The 21,159-nt window shown below is 47.1% G+C and overlaps 1 protein-coding gene across 1 annotated transcript in view; it reads left to right on the forward strand.

Moving 5' to 3' along the window:
- The window catches only part of XRRA1 (X-ray radiation resistance associated 1), a 56,117-nt gene extending 36,697 nt beyond the window's left edge, over positions 1-19,420 (forward strand). Inside the window, exons 13-18 of the mRNA XM_077298824.1 lie at positions 5,098-5,216; positions 5,525-5,791; positions 6,049-6,229; positions 16,374-16,489; positions 17,861-17,957; positions 18,030-19,420. Of these exons, the coding sequence (XP_077154939.1) occupies positions 5,098-5,216; positions 5,525-5,791; positions 6,049-6,229; positions 16,374-16,489; positions 17,861-17,957; positions 18,030-18,244 (995 nt within the window). The 3' untranslated portion in view covers positions 18,245-19,420. The remainder of the gene's footprint in view (positions 1-5,097; positions 5,217-5,524; positions 5,792-6,048; positions 6,230-16,373; positions 16,490-17,860; positions 17,958-18,029) is intronic.
- Positions 19,421-21,159: the final 1,739 nt, after the last annotated feature.

Genomic DNA, 21,159 nt, shown 5'->3' on the forward strand with positions numbered 1-21,159 from the left:
TTGACCAGATATTGAAGCTTCCGCCTCGAAAAACGAGAATCCAAAATCTTCTCCACCACATATTCCAATTCCCCCTCAACCAACACCGGGGCAGGAGGATCAACGGAGGGAACCATAGGTACCACATATCTCCGCAACAAAGATCTATGGAACACATTATGAATGGAAAAGGAAGCTGGAAGGGCCAAACGAAAAGACACCGGATTGATAATTTCAGAAATCTTATAAGGCCCAATAAAGCGAGGCTTGAACTTAGCGGAAGAAACCTTCATAGGAACATGACGAGAAGACAACCAGACCAAATCCCCAACAAGAAGCCGGGGACCAACACACCGACGACGGTTAGCAAAACGTTGAGCCTTTTCCTGAGACAACGTCAAATTGTCCACCACATGAGTCCAAATTTGCTGCAACCTGTCCACCACAGAATCCACACCAGGACAGTCAGAAGGCTCAAGCTGCCCCGAAGAAAAACGAGGATGAAAACCAAAATTACAAAAGAAAGGCGAAACCAAGGTAGCCGAACTAGCCCAATTATTAAGGGCAAACTCGGCCAACGGCAAAAAGGTCACCCAATCATCCTGATCAGCAGACACGAAGCATCTCAAATAGGTTTCCAAGGTCTGATTGGTTCGCTCCGTTTGGCCATTTGTCTGAGGGTGAAATGCCGAAGAAAAAGACAAATCAATGCCCATTCTAGCACAAAAGGACCGCCAAAACCTAGAAACGAACTGGGAACCTCTGTCAGACACAATATTCTCCGGAATACCATGCAAACGAACCACATGCTGAAAAAATAATGGAACCAAATCAGAGGAGGAAGGCAACTTAGGCAACGGTACCAAATGGACCATCTTAGAAAACCGGTCACAAACCACCCAGATGACAGACATCTTCTGAGAAACAGGAAGATCAGAAATAAAATCCATGGAAATATGCGTCCAGGGCCTCTCAGGAATAGGCAAAGGCAAAAGCAACCCACTGGCACGGGAACAGCAAGGCTTAGCCCGAGCACAGGTCCCACAGGACTGCACAAACGAACGCACATCCCGCGACAAGGAAGGCCACCAAAAGGACCTAGCCACCAAATCTCTGGTACCGAAAATCCCAGGGTGACCAGCCAACACCGAACAATGAACCTCAGAAATTACCCTGCTAGTCCATCTATCAGGAACAAACAGTTTCCCCACAGGACAGCGGTCAGGTTTATCAGCCTGAAACTCCTGAAGTACCCGCCGCAAATCAGGGGAGATGGCAGAAAGAATCACCCCCTCCTTGAGGATCCCAGCCGGCTCAAGAACTCCCGGAGAATCAGGCAAAAAACTCCTAGAAAGGGCATCAGCCTTCACATTCTTAGATCCCGGAATATACGAGACCACAAAATCAAAACGGGAGAAAAACAGAGACCACCGAGCTTGTCTAGGATTCAACCGCTTAGCAGACTCAAGGTAAATCAGATTCTTATGATCAGTCAAGACCACCACGCGATGCTTGGCTCCCTCAAGCCAATGTCGCCACTCCTCAAATGCCCACTTCATAGCCAACAACTCCCGATTGCCGACATCATAATTACGCTCAGCAGGCGAAAACTTTCTGGAGAAGAAAGCACATGGTTTCATCAAAGAGCCATCAGAATTTCTCTGAGACAAAACGGCCCCTGCCCCAATCTCAGAAGCATCAACCTCAACCTGAAAAGGGAGAGAAACATCTGGCTGACGCAACACAGGGGCAGAATTAAAACAACGTTTAAGCTCCTGAAAGGCCTCAACAGCCGCAGAGGACCAATTCATCACATCAGCGCCTTTCTTCGTCAAATCGGTCAGAGGCTTCACCACACTAGAAAAATTAGCAATAAAGCGGCAATAAAAATTGGCAAAGCCCAAAAATTTCTGAAGGCTCTTTACAGATGTAGGTTGAGTCCAATCATGAATGGCCTGGACCTTAACAGGGTCCATTTCAATAGCCGAGGGAGAAAAAATGAAACCCAAAAAAGAAACCTTCTGAACTCCAAAGAGGCACTTAGACCCCTTCACAAACAACGCATTAGCACGAAGGACCTGAAATACCATCCTAACCTGCTTCACATGAGACTCCCAATCATCGGAGAAAACCAAAATATCATCCAAATACACAATCATGAATTTATCCAGATAATTCCGGAAGATATCATGCATAAAGGACTGAAACACAGATGGAGCATTAGAGAGCCCGAATGGCATCACAAGGTATTCAAAATGGCCTTCGGGCGTATTAAATGCTGTTTTCCATTCATCACCTTGTTTAATACGCACGAGATTATACGCCCCTCGAAGGTCGATTTTAGTAAACCAACTAGCCCCCTTAATCCGAGCAAACAAATCAGAAAGTAAAGGTAAAGGGTATTGGAATTTGACAGTGATCTTATTGAGAAGGTGATAATCTATACAGGGTCTCAAGGAACCATCCTTCTTGTTAACAAAAAAAAATCCCGCTCCCAATGGTGACGAAGACGGGCGAATATGCCCCTTCTCCAAGGACTCCTTTACATAACTCCGCATAGCGGCATGCTCTGGCACAGACAGATTGAAAAGTTGGCCCTTAGGGAACTTACAGCCAGGAATCAAATTAATGGCACAATCACAGTTCCTATGAGGAGGCAGGGAACTGGACTTGGGCTCATCAAATATATCCTGGAAATCCGACAAAAACTCAGGAACATCAGAAGAGGGGGACGAGGAAATGGACATCAAAGGAATATCACTATGTATCCCCTGACAACCCCAACCAGTTACAGACATAGATCTCCAATCCAGCACTGGATTATGTACCTGTAACCATGGAAAACCCAGCACAACAACATCATGCAAATTATGCAACACCAAAAAGCGAATATTTTCGTGATGTGCTGGAGCCATGTACATGGTTAACTGTGTCCAGTACTGAGGTTTATTCTTGGCCAATGGCGTAGCATCAATCCCCCTTAAGGGAATAGGGCTTTGCAAAGGCTCCAAGGAAAAACCACAGCGCTTGGCAAATTCTAAGTCCATTAAGTTCAGGGCAGCGCCAGAATCCACAAATGCCATAACAGAAAAGGACGACAATGAGCAAATCAGGGTAACAGACAAGAGAAATTTAGGCTGTACAGTACTAATGGTAACAGACCTAGGGACCCTCTTAATACGCTTAGGGCAATCAGAAATAGCATGAGCAGAATCACCACAGTAAAAACACAGGCCATTCTGACGTCTGAATTTCTGCCTTTCTGCTCTAGTCAAAATCCTATCACATTGCATAGGCTCAGGCCTCTGCTCAGAGGACACTGCCATATGGTGCACCACCTTGCGCTCACGCAAGCGCCGATCAATCTGAATGGCCAAAGACATAGAATCACTCAGACCAGCAGGCGTAGGAAACCCCACCATAACATCTTTAAGGGCTTCGGAAAGACCCTTTCTGAAAATAGCTGCCAGGGCATACTCATTCCATTTTGTGAGCACAGACCACTTTCTAAATTTCTGGCAGTATACTTCTGCTGCTTCCTGACCCTGACACAGAGCCAGCAAAGTTTTTTCTGCCTGATCCACAGAATTAGGTTCGTTATACAGCAATCCGAGCGCTTGAAAAAATGCGTCAATATTGAGCAATGCAGGATTTCCTGGCTCAAGGGAGAATGCCCAGTCCTGCGGGTCGCCACGCAGCAAAGAAATAACAATCTTCACCTGCTGAATGGGGTCACCAGAGGAACGGGGTCTCAGAGCAAAAAACATTCTGCAATTATTTTTAAAGTTCAAAAATTTAGATCTATCCCCAGAAAATAAATCAGGAATAGGAATTCTAGGCTCTAATACCGGAGTCTGGACAACATAATCTTGGATACTCTGTACCCTTGCAGCGAGTTGATCCACGCGCAAGGACAGACCCTGAACCTCCATATCAGCACCAAAATCCTGAACCACCCAGAGATTAAGGGGAACAAAAACGACAAAACAAACTACAAAGGAAAAAAAAATGACTCAGAACTTTCTTTTCCCTCTTTTGAGATGCATTTAACACATTGTTGGCCAGCTGTACTGTTATGACCTGGTGGTTAAGAGGCCACACTGATATGACCTGGTGGCTAAAACGCAACATGGGACGAGCTCTGAGAAGGTGGTATCTCTACTGACCGCAGTCCCTAACCCTAACAACAACACTAGTAATAGCCGTGGGATGTTCCTGACTCTCCCTAGACACCTCTTCACAGCCTAAGAACTAACTACCCCTAAAGAAGGAAATAGTAAGCTATCTTGCCTCAGAGAAAACCCCAAAAGGAAAGACAGCCCCCCACAAATATTGTCTGTGAGTGAAGAGGGAAATGACGTACACAGAAATGAAATCAGATTTCAGCAAAGGAGGCCAATACTAAACTTGATAGACAGAGAGAAAAGGATACTGTGCGATCAGTATTAAAAACTACAAAATCCACGCAGAGTTTACAAAAATGAACTCCACACCGACTCACGGTGTGGAGGGGCAAATCTGCTTTCCCAGAGCTTCCAGCTAGCCTGAATATGACATAGTGACAAGCTGGACAAAAAGAGACATATTTGCAGAGCAATAGAGTCCAGGCAAATGGACAAACAAAAACTAGCAAAAACTTATCTTTTGCTGACAAGGACAGGCCATATGAGAAATCCAAGGAGAGAACCAAATCCAACCAAGAACATTGACAGCTGGCATGAACTAAAGCCCAGAGCAGGTTTAAATAACAAACCCAGGCAAGGCGATCAGTGAAGGCAGCTGCCACAGCTACCTAAAGGAGCAGCAGTTCCACTCGAAACCACCAGAGGGAGCCCAAGGGCAGAACTCACAAAAATACCATTAGCAACCACAGGAGGGAGCTCCAGAACGGAATTCACAACAGGGTATAGACCATGTGAACCTGTAGCCGCCTCGCCTTTATAGACCATGTGAACCTGTAGCCTCCTCCCCTTTATAGACCACGTGACCCTGTAGCCACCTCCCCTTTATAGACCATGTGACCTTGTAGCCACCTCCCCTTTATAGACCATGTGACCCTGTAGCCACCTCCCCTTTATAGACCATGTGACCTTATAGCCTCCTCCCCTTTGTCTGCAGGTGACCCACCATTGCTCATTAGCTTCCTTCAGCAGAGACTCGGGATCAAAGTGATTTCTAAAAAGTCTCCTGGAATTCATAAACCCCATGTTATCATCCCTAGGAACGAGAGGAGGAAGGTAAGTGGGGGCGGGGGAGGAAGGTAAGCGGGGGGGCGGGGCTTATGTCGCTCTCCATAATTAAGGCTCGCCAGAAGGTCTATACTTTAGTAGAAGTTTTTATCACTTCATTGTATCAGAAATAAAAAAAAAATATTAATCAATATTGAAAAGTGTAAAATCTCCCGTTATAGGTATACAGCACTTATGTAGGTTTTTGTGTCTCCATGGTAACAGACTACAGTGTCCCTGTGTAGTCTGATCCCGCTGTGATACCTCTGCTTTGTGTGTATATTGCCGCCCGAGTGACTTTCTCCTCTTTCTCCAAGGTCAGGACTGATGTTCCCAAGATCCCCAAACAACCTCTGATGGTGGAGTCTCTTTTACCATCTTTGTTCGGACTGCCCCCTCCTGAGAGTGATGTCACCAAATCTGTGATTTCATCAAGCCCCCTCCCCCCAATCAGAGCCTCTTCAGAAAACGTCATAGCAACACCTCAGGGGCGGAGCCAAGAGATGATTGAGGCGTCTCAGACCTCGGAGGAGGAGATGAGCTTCAGCAGTCGCCCAGATGTGGCGTCCGTCTTCATGACTCAGGTGGGCAGTCCCACAAAACCCCCCGAAAGGCCATAACTTTGTGCCTTATTAGTTGTCATCCACTTTTGAATAGAAATGAATTAACGGAAGGGAATAATTCTATGACCTTGTTGTGAAGCCCTCAGTGTATATAATGTGGGCGGTAAGGTGAGGGATACTATTAAGTAAGTGAACCCTTCGGTCAGACTTTTACTGCTCCATGTAAAACCATTCTGCAATGTGCGAGCTTCTCGCGGATCAATTCTTGTTATTGTTAGGTGGAGAATGTGCCAGATTCTGCTGTAGAAACAGGCCGGACAGCCAGCCCAAGCTCCGCCCCCGCGGAGCAACCCACAGCAACCAATGAGAAGACCGAACCTAAGAAGATCCCAGAGAGGTTCAGAGGTTACGAGGAGCTGTATGATGTCAAGGCGGATCCTGGGTTCATAGATCCAGTGGGTGAGTGACAGATGTGAGGCGAATGGACTCTGCCTTCTAAGGCACCAATGGTCACAAAGCTGGAAGCAGCCGCGATAATGATCTGCGCATAGATCACTGTCTAATGTATAACTGTAACGACACAAAGATGATTATATCTGCAGCCGCCACTAGGTGGTGCCTAGGAGGGGACTCCATACTGCTCACACATTCACTACATCATTAAAGTCTCAACTTTTCAGCTCTGTCCCTTGTCTCTTCAGAGAGAATCTTATCATGTATCTCTGTATACAGGGAGCTCCCCCTAGTGGTGACTGCAGACAGGATCTTATCATGTATCTCTGTATACAGGGAGCTCCCCCTAGTGGTGGCTGCAGACAGGATCTTATCATGTATCTCTGTGTATAGGGAGCTCCCCCTAGTGGTGGCTGCAGACAGGATCTTATCATGTATTTCTGTATACAGGGAGCTCCCCCTAGTGGTGGCTGCAGACAGGATCTTATCATGTATCTCTGTATACAGGGAGCTCCCCCTAGTGGTGGCTGCAGACAGGATCTTATCATGTATCTCTATATACAGGGAGCTCCCCCTAGTGGGGGCTGCAGACAGGATCTTATCATGTATCTCTGTATACAGGGAGCTCCCCTGTTATGATCCCAATGGCAAAGGATCTCAGAGATTACAGCAAAGTCTGCAAACATAAATACCAGCTCATAGGGACGTGGTAACTAGGCTGACCATATACCTGATCCTAGCACAAACACTAACAGTAGCCGGGGAACGTGCCTACGTTGATCCTAGACGTCTCGCGCCAGCCGGAGAACTAACTAATCCTATAAGGGAAAATAAGACCTCTCTTGCCTCCAGAGAAAAGACCCCAAAGTAATACAAGCCCCCAACAAATAATAACGGTGAGGTAAGAAGAAAAGACAAACGTAAGAATGAACTAGATTTTAGCAAAGAGAGGCCCACTGACTAATAGCAGAATATAGTAAGATGACTTATATGGTCAGCAAAAACCCTGCAAAATATCCACGCTGAATATCCAAGAACCCCCAAACCGACTAACGGTGTGGGGGGAGAATATCAGCCCCCTAGAGCTTCCAGCGATATCAGGAATCACATTTTGTACAAGCTGGACAAAAATATAAACAATGCAAATGATCAAAAATAAGAAAGCAGGACTTAGCTTATCTTGCAAAGAACCAGGACCTGAAGACAGGAGCAAACAGAAATGAACTGATTACAACGATGCCAGGCACTGGACTGAGAATCCAGGAAGTTTAAATAGCAACACCCCAGGCCTAACGAAGCAGGTGAGTACCAACCTGGTAAAAGACAATCCAAGTGCCAAATCACTAGTGACCACAAGAGGGAGCCAAGAAGTATAGTTCACAACAGTACCCCCCCTTTAAGGAGGGGTCACCGAACCCTCACCAGGGCGACCAGGATGAGCAGCATGGAAGGCACGAACCAAATCGGCCGCATGAACATCAGAGGCGGCCACCCAGGAATTATCCTCCTGACCATAGCCCTTCCATTTGACCAAATACTGAAGCCTCCGTCTAGAGAGACGAGAATCCAAGATCTTCTCTACCACGTACTCCAACTCGCCCTCAACCAACACCGGAGCAGGAGGCTCAACAGCAGGAACCACAGGCACAACGTACCGCCGCAACAAAGACCTATGGAACACGTTGTGAATGGCAAACGACACCGGAAGATCCAAACGAAAAGAAACCGGGTTAAGAACTTCCAAAATTTTATAAGGACCAATAAAGCGAGGCTTAAACTTAGGAGAGGAAACCTTCAGAGGGACATACCGAGAAGACAACCAAACCAAATCCCCAACACGAAGTCGGGGGCCCACACCGCGGCGGCGGTTGGCAAAACGCTGAGCCTTCTCCTGTGACAACTTCAAGTTGTCCACCACAAGATTCCAAATCCGCTGCAACCTATCCACCACGGAATCCACCCCAGGACAGTCAGAAGACTCAACATGACCCGAGGAGAAACGAGGATGAAAACCAGAGTTGCAGAAGAATGACGAAACCAAAGTAGCGGAACTAGCCCGATTATTAAGGGCAAACTCCGCCAATGGCAAGAAGGTCACCCAATCATCCTGGTCCGCAGAAACAAAACATCTCAAATAAGTGTCTGATTAGTTCGCTCCGTTTGACCATTAGTCTGAGGATGGAAGGCAGATGAAAACGACAAATCAATGCCCATTTTAGCACAAAAAGATCGCCAGAATCTGGACACAAACTGGGATCCTCTGTCGGACACAATATTCTCCGGAATGCCGTGTAAACGAACCACATTCTGAAAAAACAAAGGAACCAGATCGGAAGAGGAAGGCAACTTAGGCAAGGGTACCAAATGGACCATCTTGGAAAAACGATCACACACCACCCAGATGACAGACATTCCTTGAGACACCGGAAGATCAGAAATGAAATCCATGGAAATGTGTGTCCAAGGCCTCTTCGGGACGGGCAAGGGCAAAAGCAACCCGCTAGCACGAGAACAAGGCTTAGCCCGAGCACAAGTCCCACAGGACTGCACAAATGACCGCACATCCCGTGACAAGGAAGGCCACCAAAAGGACCTAGCCACCAAATCTCGGGTACCAAAAATTCCCGGATGCCCTGCCAACACCAAGGAATGAACCTCGGAAATGACTTTGCTGGTCCATTTATCAGGAACAAACAGTCTGTCGGGTGGACAAGAGTCAGGTCTACCAGCCTGAAATCTCTGCAACACACGTCGCAAATCAGGAGATATGGCCGACACGATTACTCCCTCTTTAAGAATACCAGCTGGCTCCGAGACTCCAGGAGAGTCAGGCACAAAGCTCCTAGAAAGAGCATCAGCCTTAACATTCTTCGAACCAGGCAGGTACGAGACCACAAAGTCAAAACGAGAGAAAAACAATGACCAACGAGCCTGTCTAGGATTCAGGCGCTTAGCAGACTCGAGATACATCAGATTTTTGTGATCAGTCAAGACCACCACACGATGCTTAGCACCCTCGAGCCAATGACGCCACTCCTCAAATGCCCACTTCATGGCCAACAACTCCCGATTACCAACATCATAGTTCCGCTCAGCAGGCGAAAACTTCCTAGAGAAAAAAGCACATGGTCTCATTACAGAACACCCAGAGCCTCTCTGCGACAAAACAGCCCCAGCACCGATCTCAGAAGCATCCACTTCAACCTGAAAGGGAAGTGAGACATCAGGCTGGCACAAAACAGGCGCCGAAGTAAACCGGCGCTTCAGCTCCTGGAAGGCCTCCACGGCTGCAGGGGCCCAACTAGTCACATCAGAACCTTTCTTGGTCATATCCGTCAAAGGTTTAACAACGCTAGAAAAGTTAGCGATAAAGCGACGGTAGAAATTAGCAAACCCCAAGAACTTCTGAAGACTCTTAACAGACGTGGGCTGAGTCCAATCATGAATAGCTCGGACCTTGACTGGGTCCATCTCCACAGCAGAAGGGGAGTAAATAAAACCCAAAAAGGAAACCTTCTGCACTCCAAAGAGACACTTTGAGCCCTTCACAAACAAAGCATTATCACGCAAAACCTGAAACACCATCCTGACCTGCTTTACATGAGAATCCCAATCATCCGAGAAAACCAGAATATCATCCAGATAAACAATCATAAATTTATCCAGATACTTCCGGAAGATATCATGCATAAAGGACTGAAACACTGAAGGAGCATTAGAGAGCCCAAAGGGCATCACCAAGTATTCAAAATGACCTTCGGGCGTATTGAATGCAGTTTTCCATTCATCTCCCTGCCTAATGCGCACAAGGTTGTACGCACCACGAAGATCTATCTTGGTGAACCACTTGGCACCCTTAATCCGAGCAAACAAGTCTGACACTAGTGGCAAAGGATACTGAAACTTAACAGTGATTTTATTCAGAAGCCGATAGTCTATACAAGGTCTCAAAGACCCGTCCTTCTTGGCCACAAAAAAGAATCCCGCACCAAGAGGGGAAGAGGATGGACTAATATGCCCCTTCTCCAAAGACTCCTTGACATAAGAACGCATCGCGGCATGCTCGGGTACAGACAAATTAAATAATCGTCCCTTAGGAAATTTACTGCCAGGAATCAAATCTATAGCGCAGTCACAGCCCCTATGAGGAGGAAGAGCACTGGACCTGGACTCACTGAATACATCCTGATAGTCACACAAATACTCAGGAACCTCTGAAGGAGTAGAAGTAGCAATAGACACCAGTGGAGAATCGTAATGAATTCCCTGACAACCCCAACTCGACACCGACATAGCCTTCCAATCCAAAACAGGATTATGGGTCTGTAACCATGGCAGACCTAACACGACCAAATCATTCATTTTATGCAGAACAAGAAAACGAATCACCTCCCGATGTTCAGGAGTCATGCACATGGTCACTTGTGTCCAATACTGCGGTTTATTTTCCGCCAGTGGCGTAGCATCAATTCCTCTGAGAGGAATAGGAACTTTTAAAGGCTCCAGGACAAAACCACAGCGTTTGGCAAACGACAAGTCCATAAGACTCAGGGCAGCACCTGAATCCACAAACGCCATAACAGGATAGGAAGACAATGAGCAAATTAAAGTCACAGACAAAATAAATTTAGGCTGCAAATTACCAATGGAGACAGGACTGACAACCTTGGTTAGGCGTTTAGAGCATGCTGATATAACATGTGTAGAATCACCACAGTAAAAACACAGCCCATTCTGACGTCTATGATTTTGTCGTTCGGTTCTAGTCAGGATTCTATCACATTGCATTGAGACAGGTGTCTGTTCAGACAACACCACCAGAGGATTAGCGGTTTTGCGCTCCCGCAAACGCCGATCAATCTGAATAGCCAGCGCCATAGAATCATTCAGACTTGTAGGAATTGTAAAACCCACCATCACATTCTTAATGGCTTCAGAAAGGCCATTTCTGAAATTTGCGGCCAGAGCACATTCATTCCATTGAGTAAGCACGGACCATCTCCGAAATTTTTGGCAATACACTTCAGCTTCATCTTGGCCCTGAGAGATAGCCAGTAGAGCTTTTTCTGCCTGAATTTCAAGATTAGGCTCCTCATAAAGCAATCCGAGCGCCAGAAAAAACGCATCAACATCCGCCAATGCCGGATCTCCTGGCGCTAACGAGAAAGCCCAATCCTGAGGGTCGCCACGCAAAAAGGAGATAACAATTTTAACTTGCTGAGCTGAATCTCCAGACGAACGAGGTTTCAAAGATAGAAACAATTTACAATTATTCCTAAAATTCCTAAATTTAAATCGATCTCCAGAGAACAGCTCAGGAATAGGTATCTTAGGCTCAGACATAGGTCTGCTAACAACAAAATCCTGAATGCTCTGCACTCGTGCAGCAAGTTGATCCACACTAGTAATCAAGGTCTGAACATTCATGTCTGCAGCAAAGCTTCAAGCCACTCAGAGATTAAGGGGAAGAAGAAAAAAAAAAAAAACTCAGAACTTCTTTTCTTTTAATCCCACTTCTGCAATGCATTAACTATTCCAGTGCCTGGCATACTGTTATGATCCAATGGCAAAGGATCTCAGAGATTACAACAAAGTCTGCAAACATAAATACCAGCTCATAGGGACGTGGTAACTAGGCTGACCATATACCTGATCCTAGCACAAACACTAACAGTAGCCGGGGAACGTGCCTACGTTGATCCTAGACGTCTCGCGCCAGCCGGAGAACTAACTAACCCTATAAGGGAAAATAAGACCTCTCTTGCCTCCAGAGAAAAGACCCCAAAATAATACAAGCCCCCAACAAATAATAACGGTGAGGTAAGAAGAAAAGACAAACGTAAGAATGAACTAGATTTTAGCAAAGAGAGGCCCACTGACTAATAGCAGAATATAGTAAGATGACTTATATGGTCAGCAAAAACCCTGCAAAATATCCACGCTGAATATCCAAGAACCCCCAAACCGACTAACGGTGTGGGGGGAGAATATCAGCCCCCTAGAGCTTCCAGCGATATCAGGAATCACATTTTGTACAAGCTGGACAAAACTATAAACAATGCAAATGATCAAAAATAAGAAAGCAGGACTTAGCTTATCTTGCAAAGAACCAGGACCTGAAGACAGGAGCAAACAGAAATGAACTGATTACAACGATGCCAGGCACTGGACTGAGAATCCAGGAAGTTTAAATAGCAACACCCCAGGCCTAACGAAGCAGGTGAGTACCAACCTGGTAAAAGACAATCCAAGTGCCAAATCACTAGTGACCACAAGAGGGAGCCAAGGAGTAAGTTCACAACACTCCCCCTAGTGGTGACTGCAGACAGGATCTTATCATGTATCTCTGTATACAGGGAGCTCCCCCTAGTGGTGGCTGCAGACAGGATCTTATCATGTATCTCTGTATACAGGGAGCTCCCCCTAGTGGTGGCTGCAGACAGGATCTTATCATGTATCTCTGTGTATAGGGAGCTCCCCCTAGTGGTGGCTGCAGACAGGATCTTATCATGTATTTCTGTATACAGGGAGCTCCCCCTAGTGGTGGCTGCAGACAGGATCTTATCATGTATCTCTGTATACAGGGAGCTCCCCCTAGTGGTGGCTGCAGACAGGATCTTATCATGTATCTCTGTATACAGGGAGCTCCCCCTAGTGGGGTCTGCAGACAGAATCTTATCATGTATCTCTGTATACAGGGAGCTCCCCCTAGTGGTGGTTGCAGACAGGATCTTATCATGTATCTCTGTATACAGGGAGCTCCCCCTAGTGGTGACTGCAGACAGGATCTTATCATGTATCTCTGTATACAGGGAGCTCCCCCTAGTGGTGGTTGCAGACAGGATCTTATCATGTATCTCTGTATACAGGGAGCTCCCCCTAGTGGTGGCTGCAGACAGAATCTTATGTATCTCTGTATACAGGGAGCTCCCCCTAGTGGTGGCTGCAGACAGAATCTCATCATGTATCTCTGTATACAGGGAGCTCCCCCTAGTGGTGACTGCAGACAGGATCTTATCATGTATCTCTGTATACAGGGAGCTCCCCCTAGTGGTGACTGCAGACAGGATCTCATCATGTTTCTCTGTATACAGGGAGCTCCCCCTAGTGGTGGCTGCAGACAGGATCTTATTATGTATCTCTGTATACAGGGAGCTCCCCCTAGTGGTGGCTGCAGACAGGATCTTATCATGTATCTCTGTATACAGGGAGCTCCCCCTAGTGGTGGCTGCAGACAGGATCTTATCATGTATCTCTGTATACAGGGAGCTCCCCCTAGTGGTGGCTGCAGAAAGGATCTTATCATGTATCTCTGTATACAGGGAGCTCCCCCTAGTGGTGGCTGCAGACAGGATCTTATCATGTATCTCTGTATACAGGGAGCTCCCCCTAGTGGTGACTGCAGACAGGATTTTATCATGTATCTCTGTATACAGGGAGCACCCCCTAGTGGTGGCTGCAGACAGGATCTTATCATGTATCTCTGTATACAGGGAGCTCCCCCTAGTGGTGGTTGCAGACAGGATCTTATCATGTATCTCTGTATACAGGGAGTTCCCCCTAGTGGTGGCTGCAGACAGGATCTTATCATGTATCTCTGTATACAGGGAGCACCCCCTAGTGGTGGTTGCAGACAGGATCTTATCATGTATGTCTGTATACAGGGAGCACCCCCTAGTGGTGGCTGCAGACAGGATCTTATCATGTATCTCTGTATACAGGGAGCTCCCCCTAGTGGTGGCTGCAGACAGGATCTTATCATGTATCTCTGTATACAGGGAGTTCCCCCTAGTGGTGGCTGCAGACAGGATCTTATCATGTATCTCTGTATACAGGGAGCACCCCCTAGTGGTGGCTGCAGACAGGATCTTATCATGTGTTTCTGTATACAGGGAGCTCCCCCTAGTGGTGGCTGCAGACAGGATCTTATCATGTATCTCTGTATACAGGGAGCTCCCCCTAGTGGTGACTGCAGACAGGATCTTATCATGTATCTGTGTATACAGGGAGCTCCCCCTAGTGGTGGCTGCAGACAGAATCTTATCATGTATCTCTGTATACAGGGAGCTCCCCCTAGTGGTGGTTGCAGACAGGATCTTATCATGTATCTCTGTATACAGGGAGCTCCCCCTAGTGGTGACTGCAGACAGGATCTTATCATGTATCTCTGTATACAGGGAGCTCCCCCTAGTGGTGGTTGCAGACAGGATCTTATCATGTATCTCTGTATACAGGGAGCTCCCCCTAGTGGTGGCTGCAGACAGAATCTTATGTATCTCTGTATACAGGGAGCTCCCCCTAGTGGTGACTGCAGACAGGATCTCATCATGTTTCTCTGTATACAGGGAGCTCCCCCTAGTGGTGGCTGCAGACAGGATCTTATCATGTATCTCTGTATACAGGGAGCTCCCCCTAGTGGTAACTGCAGACAGGATCTTATCATGTATCTCTGTATACAGGGAGCTCCCCCTAGTGGTGGCTGCAGACAGGATCTTATCATGTATCTCTGTATACAGGGAGCTCCCCCTAGTGGTGGCTGCAGACAGGATCTTATCATGTATCTCTGTATACAGGGAGCTCCCCTAGTGGTGGCTGCAGACAGGATCTTATCATGTATCTCTGTATACAGGGAGCTCCCCCTAGTGGTGGCTGCAGACAGGATCTTATCATGTATCTCTGTATACAGGGAGCTCCCCCTAGTGGTGGTTGCAGACAGGATCTTATCATGTATCTCTGTATACAGGGAGTTCCCCCTAGTGGTGGCTGCAGACAGGATCTTATCATGTATCTCTGTATACAGGGAGCACCCCCTAGTGGTGGCTGCAGACAGGATCTTATCATGTATCTCTGTATACAGGGAGCTCCCCCTAGTGGTGGTTGCAGACAGGATCTTATCATGTATCTCTGTATACAGGGAGTTCCCCCTAGTGGTGGCTGCAGACAGGATCTTATCATGTATCTCTGTATACAGGGAGCACCCCCTAGTGGTGGCTGCAGACAGGATCTTATCATGTGTTTCTGTATACAGGGAGCTCCCCCTAGTGGTGGCTGCAGACAGGATCTTATCATGTATCTCTGTATACAGGGAGCTCCCCCTAGTGGTGACTGCAGACAAGATCTTATCATATATCTCTGTATACAGGGAGCTCCCCCTAGTGGTGGCTGCAGACAGGATCTTATCATGTATCTCTGTATACAGGGAGCTCCCCCTAGTGGTGACTGCAGACAGGATCTTATCATGTACCTCTGTATACAGGGAGCTCCCCCTAGTGGTGACTGCAGACAGGATCTTATCATGTATCTCTGTATACAGGGAGCTCCCCCTAGTGGTGGCTGCACACAGGATCTTATCATGTATCTCTGTATACAGGGAGCTCCCCTTAGTGGTGGCTGCACACAGGATCTTATCATGTATCTCTGTATACAGGGAGCTCCCCCTAGTGGTGGATACAGGCAGGATCTTATCATGTATCTCTGTATACAGGGAGCTCCCCCTAGTGGTGGCTGCAGACAGGATCTTATCATGTATCTCTGTATACAGGGAGCTCCCCCTAGCAGCGACTGCAGACAGGATCTTATCATGTATCTCTGTATACAGGGAGCTCCCCCTAGTGGTGGCTGCAGACAGGATCTTATCATGTATCTCTGTATACAGGGAGCTCCCCCTAGTGGTGGCTATAGACAGGATCTTATCATGTATCTCTGTATACAGGGAGCTCCCCCTAGTGGTGGCTGCAGATAGACAGGATTGGGGTAATCAAGCATCTGACTTGGAGCTTAATCTCTGGGACACTGCCCCGTATCTGCTGCAGCTTCAGGGTAAAGTGATCAATGTCATCCCATCCGACCGCCGACCACCATATCCTGTGTTAGTCCTCAAAGAAATTTCCTTAAGGTGCCATTCACATTTATTTATATAGATGCCGTGATCCAGTGCTAAATACATGATCTGGGGCAAATGTCAGGGCTGATTGGGGAGGAATTATATCAGCCGCCAGACAGAATGGAACCCATCACTGCTACTGAACTAAGGGAAGAACAATTACTGCTAAAATGATTGGTGTAAACCCTTACTACCTCCTGGAGTGGCGCTGTCAGTGCTCGTCCTCTGCAGGCTGAATCATACATGTACCTGCCTATTGTATTACAGGTATACAGAACAATGTGCGGGCCCTGGAAAACGCCCTGAGACGCCTGCTCGTATACAGGGAGTATAAACCCAGACTGCACAGTGTCCAGAAGGCGTACATCCCCCGAGAGAGCAAGGTGAGTCTGCTGCAAATATAAGGAGACATCTACTCACTAGCACTGATCCTGATTACATCCTGCATTGTACTCCAGAGCTGCACTCACTATTCTGCTGGTGCAGTCACTGTGTACATACATTACATTACTGATCCTGAGTTACATCCTGTATTATGCCCCAGAGCTGCACTCACTATTCTGCTGGTGCAGTCACTGTGTACATACATTACATTACTGATCCTGATTACATCCTGTAGTATACCCCAGAGCTGCACTCACTATTCTGCTGGTGCAGTCACTGTGTACATACATTACTGATCCTGAGTTACATCCTGTATTATACCCCAGAGCTGCACTCACTATTCTGCTGGTGTAGTCACTGTGTACAGACATTACATTACTGATCCTGAGTTACATCCTGTATTATACCCCAGAGCTGCACTCACTATTCTGCTGGTGCAGTCACTGTGTACAGACATTACATTACTGATCCTGAGTTACATCCTGTATTATACTCCAGAGCTGTACTCACTATTCTGCTGGTGCAGTCACTGTGTACATACATTACATTACTGATCCTGAGTTACATCCTATATTATACCCCAGAGCTGCACTCACTATTCTGCTGGTGCAGTCACTGTGCACATACATTACATTACTGATCCTGAGTTACATCCTGTATTATACTCCAGAGCTGCACTCACTAATCTGCTGGTACAGTCACTGTGTATATACATTACTGATCCTGAGTTACCTCCTGTATTATACCCCAGAGCTGCACTCACTATTCTGCTGGTGCAGTCACTGTGTACATACATTACATTACTGATCCTGAGTTACATCCTGTATTATACCCCAGAGCTGCACTCACTATTCTGCTGGTGCAGTCACTGTGCACATACATTACATTACTGATCCTGAGTTACATCCTGTATTATACTCCAGAGCTGCACTCACTATTCTGCTGGTGCAGTCACTGTGCACATACATTACATTACTGATCCTGAGTTACATCCTGTATTATACTCCAGAGCTTCACTCACTATTCTGCTGGTGCAGTCACTGTGTATATACATTACTGATCCTGAGTTACCTCCTGTATTATACCCCAGAGCTGCGCTCACTATTCTGCTGGTGCAGTCACTGTGTACATACATCGCATTACTTATACTGTTCTCCCCATAAGCCTGTGGACAGTCACTTTTTATATGCATGCTATGATGGGGGTGTAATATAAGGATAATGATGTCGGGGGAGGAGGGGGATGCAGCTGCTGCTTCTCTCTTCCTGTGTCTGATGCGGAGCAGCAGTGGGGACAGCGGATTGGTCAGAGCTCCGCACAGTGCAGTGTGAGGCCCTTGTTGGTCACTTGTATGGTTTCTGTATTTTCAGGACCTTTTTCCGCCTCCTCAGAAGAGTCAGCAGGATGTGGTGGTGGAGGTGCTGAGGAGCATGAGGGAGCGGCGCCACCTGCTGGAGGCCCCACTGGGTATGGTGGGATCTCATAGGTGAGGCTGAGCGTTGCGGGACGTGCAGTCAGTGACCGGCTCCTTCTCTGCAGGACCTGCCCTTCTGCAAGGAAAATCCAGCACAGAACACAAAGAAGCAAAACTGCTGCTGAGCGAAATACAGAAGAAGTATAAAGCCTTCCACGAGGAGGCGGTGAAGCGGGCGTCAGAGGTGGAGGCCGGGCTCCGGGACACCGCCAGGCAACTGCTGCAGGCTCAGGGTCAAGTGGGCGACGCTCACAGGAGGGCGACAAACCGCACAAGATGACGAGCGGGAAAAGTCTGAAAAATCCCCAAACTGAGCGCCCATCAGCCAACCCCAGTGTACAGGTCACGGCTAGAATTAATCCACATAAGAAGCTGGGGCACATTCATCACTGACTGCGAACGGATACCTCAGAGCTGTAATCCTAATTCTGTGGCTGAAGTTACTAGCCTCTCACTTGTTCATTGACTGCATAGAACTTGTTCTATAGAATTCATAAATCATAAAAGCTTGTGTAAGCGGTGTTTAATAATCAGCAGAATAGTGAGTGCAGCTCTGGGGTATAATACAGCATGTAGCAGTACACAGTGACTGCAACGGCAGAATAGTGAGTGCAGCTCTGGAGTATAATACAGGATGTAACTCAGCATCAGTAATGTAATGTATGTACACAGTGACTGCACCAGCAGAATAGCGAGTGCAGCTCTGGGGTTTAATACAGGATGTAACAGTACACAGTGACTGCACCAGCAGAATAGCGAGTGCAGCTCTGCGGTATAACACGGGATGTATCAGTACATGGTGACTGCACCAGCAGAATAGTGAGTGCAGCTCTGGGGTATAATACAGGATGTAACTCAGGATCAGTAATGTAATGTATGTACACAGTGACTGCACCAGCAGAATAGTGAGTGCAGCTCTGGAGTATAATACAGGATGTAACTCAGGATCAGTAATGTAATGTGTGTACACAGTGACTGCACCAGCAGAATAGTGAGCGCAGCTCTGGGGTTTAATACAGGATGTATCAGCACACGGTGACTGCACCAGCAGCATAGCGAGTGCAGCTCTGCGGTATAACACGGGATGTATCAGTACATGGTGACTGCACCAGCAGAATAGTGAGTGCAGCTCTGGGGTATAATACAGGATGTAACTCAGGATCAGTAATGTAATGTATGTACACAGTGACTGCACCAGCAGAATAGTGAGCGCAGCTCTGGGGTTTAATACAGGATGTATCAGCACACGGTGACTGCACCAGCAGCATAGCGAGTGTAGCTCCGAAGTATAATACAGTGTCAGCTTCTGATGTACTGTAGATTAATTCTTCATATAATACATTACGATCAGCAGTGACCTTAATTTATAAAAATAAACAATGATTATTTTTTTAAAAATCAGTATTGCCTTTGTAACCTCAGATTAAAAACTTTCCATTTTTCTCACGAACGTTCACATCTGATTATTTTTCTTGAACAGTTTTTTTTATCTATATACACATACATCAGTATAAAAATGAAAATACGTTCAAAAACTCACTCTGTATTTTGTGTCTATGAAAAAAAACTGTGACCCTTCCATCATGTGTATAAAGATCGTCATACTGATCTAATACTGGAGATACCAGGGGAGCTGAGGTAAGAAGAAGCTGCTCACACTACTGTCTACCCTATCTGATCTAATACTAGAGATACCAGGGTGCTGAGGTAAGAAGAGACTGCTCACACTACTGTCTACCCTATCTGATCTAATACTAGAGATACCAGGGTGCTGAGGTAAGAAGAAGCTGCTCACACTGCTGTCCACCTGATCTAATACTAGAGATACCAGGGTGCTGAGGTAAGAAGAGGCTGCTCACACTGCTGTCCACCGTCTATCTGATCTAATACTGGAGATACCAGGGTGCTGAGGTAAGAAGAAGCTGCTCACACTGCTGTGCACCTGATCTAATACTAGAGATACCAGGGTGCTGAGGTGAGAAGAGGCTGCTCACACTGCTGTCCACCCTATCTGATCTAATACTAGAGATACCAGGGTGCTGAGGAAAGAAGAAGCTGCTCACACTGCTGTCCACCTGATCTAATACTAGAGATACCAGGGTGCTGAGGTAAGAAGAAGCTGCTCACACCGCTGTCCACCGTCTATCTGATCTAATACTGGAGATACCAGGGTGCTGAGGTGAGAAGAGGCTGCTCACACTGCTGTCCACCCTGTATGTCTGATCTAATACTGGAGATACCAGGGTGCTGAGTTAAGAAGAGGCTGCTCACACTGCTGTCCACCTGATCTAATACTGGAGATACCAGGGTGCTGAGGTGAGAAGAGGCTGCTTACACTGCTGTCCACCCTGTATGTCTGATCTAATACTGGAGATACCAGGGTGCTGAGGTGAGAAGAGGCTGCTCACACTGCTGTCCACCCTGTCTATGTGATCTAATACTGGAGATACCAGGGTGTTGAGGTAAGAGGCTGCTCACACTGCTGTCCACCCTGTCTGATCTAATACTAGAGATACCAGGGCGCTGAGGTAAGAAGAGGCTGCTCACACTGCTGGAGATACCAGGGGAGCTGAGGTAAGAGGCTGCTCACACTGCTGTCCACCCTGTCTATCTGATCTAATGCTGGAGATACCAGGATGCTGAGCTATGAGGCTGCTCACACTGCTGTCCACCCTGTCTATCTGATCTAATGCTGGAGATACCAGGATGCTGAGCTATGAGGCTGCTCACACTGCTGTCCACCCTGTCTGGTCTAATACTAGAGATACCAGGGCGCTGAGGTAAGAAGAGGCTGCTTACACTGCTGGCCACCCTGTCTATCTGATCTAATACTGGAGATACCAGGGTGCTGAGCTAAGAAGAGGCTGCTAGCACTGCTGTCCACCCTGTCTGATCTAATGCTAGAGATACCAGAGGTGCTGAGGTAAGAAGAGGCTGCTCACACTGCTGTCCACCCTGTGTATCTCATTAATACTGGAGATACCAGGGAGCTGAGCTAAAAATAGGCTGCTCACACTGCTGTCCACCCTGTGAATCTCATCTAATGCTGGAGATACCAGGGTGCTGAGGTAAGAAGAGGCTGCTCACACTGCTGTCCACCCTATCTGATCTAATGCTGGAGATGCCAGGGGTGCTGAGCCAAGAAGAGGCTGCTCACACTGCTGTCCACCCTGTCTATCTGATCTAATGCTGGAG

Source organism: Ranitomeya variabilis, chromosome 3 (genome assembly GCF_051348905.1).
Source record: "Ranitomeya variabilis isolate aRanVar5 chromosome 3, aRanVar5.hap1, whole genome shotgun sequence".
NCBI classification, from domain to species: Eukaryota; Metazoa; Chordata; class Amphibia; order Anura; family Dendrobatidae; genus Ranitomeya; species Ranitomeya variabilis.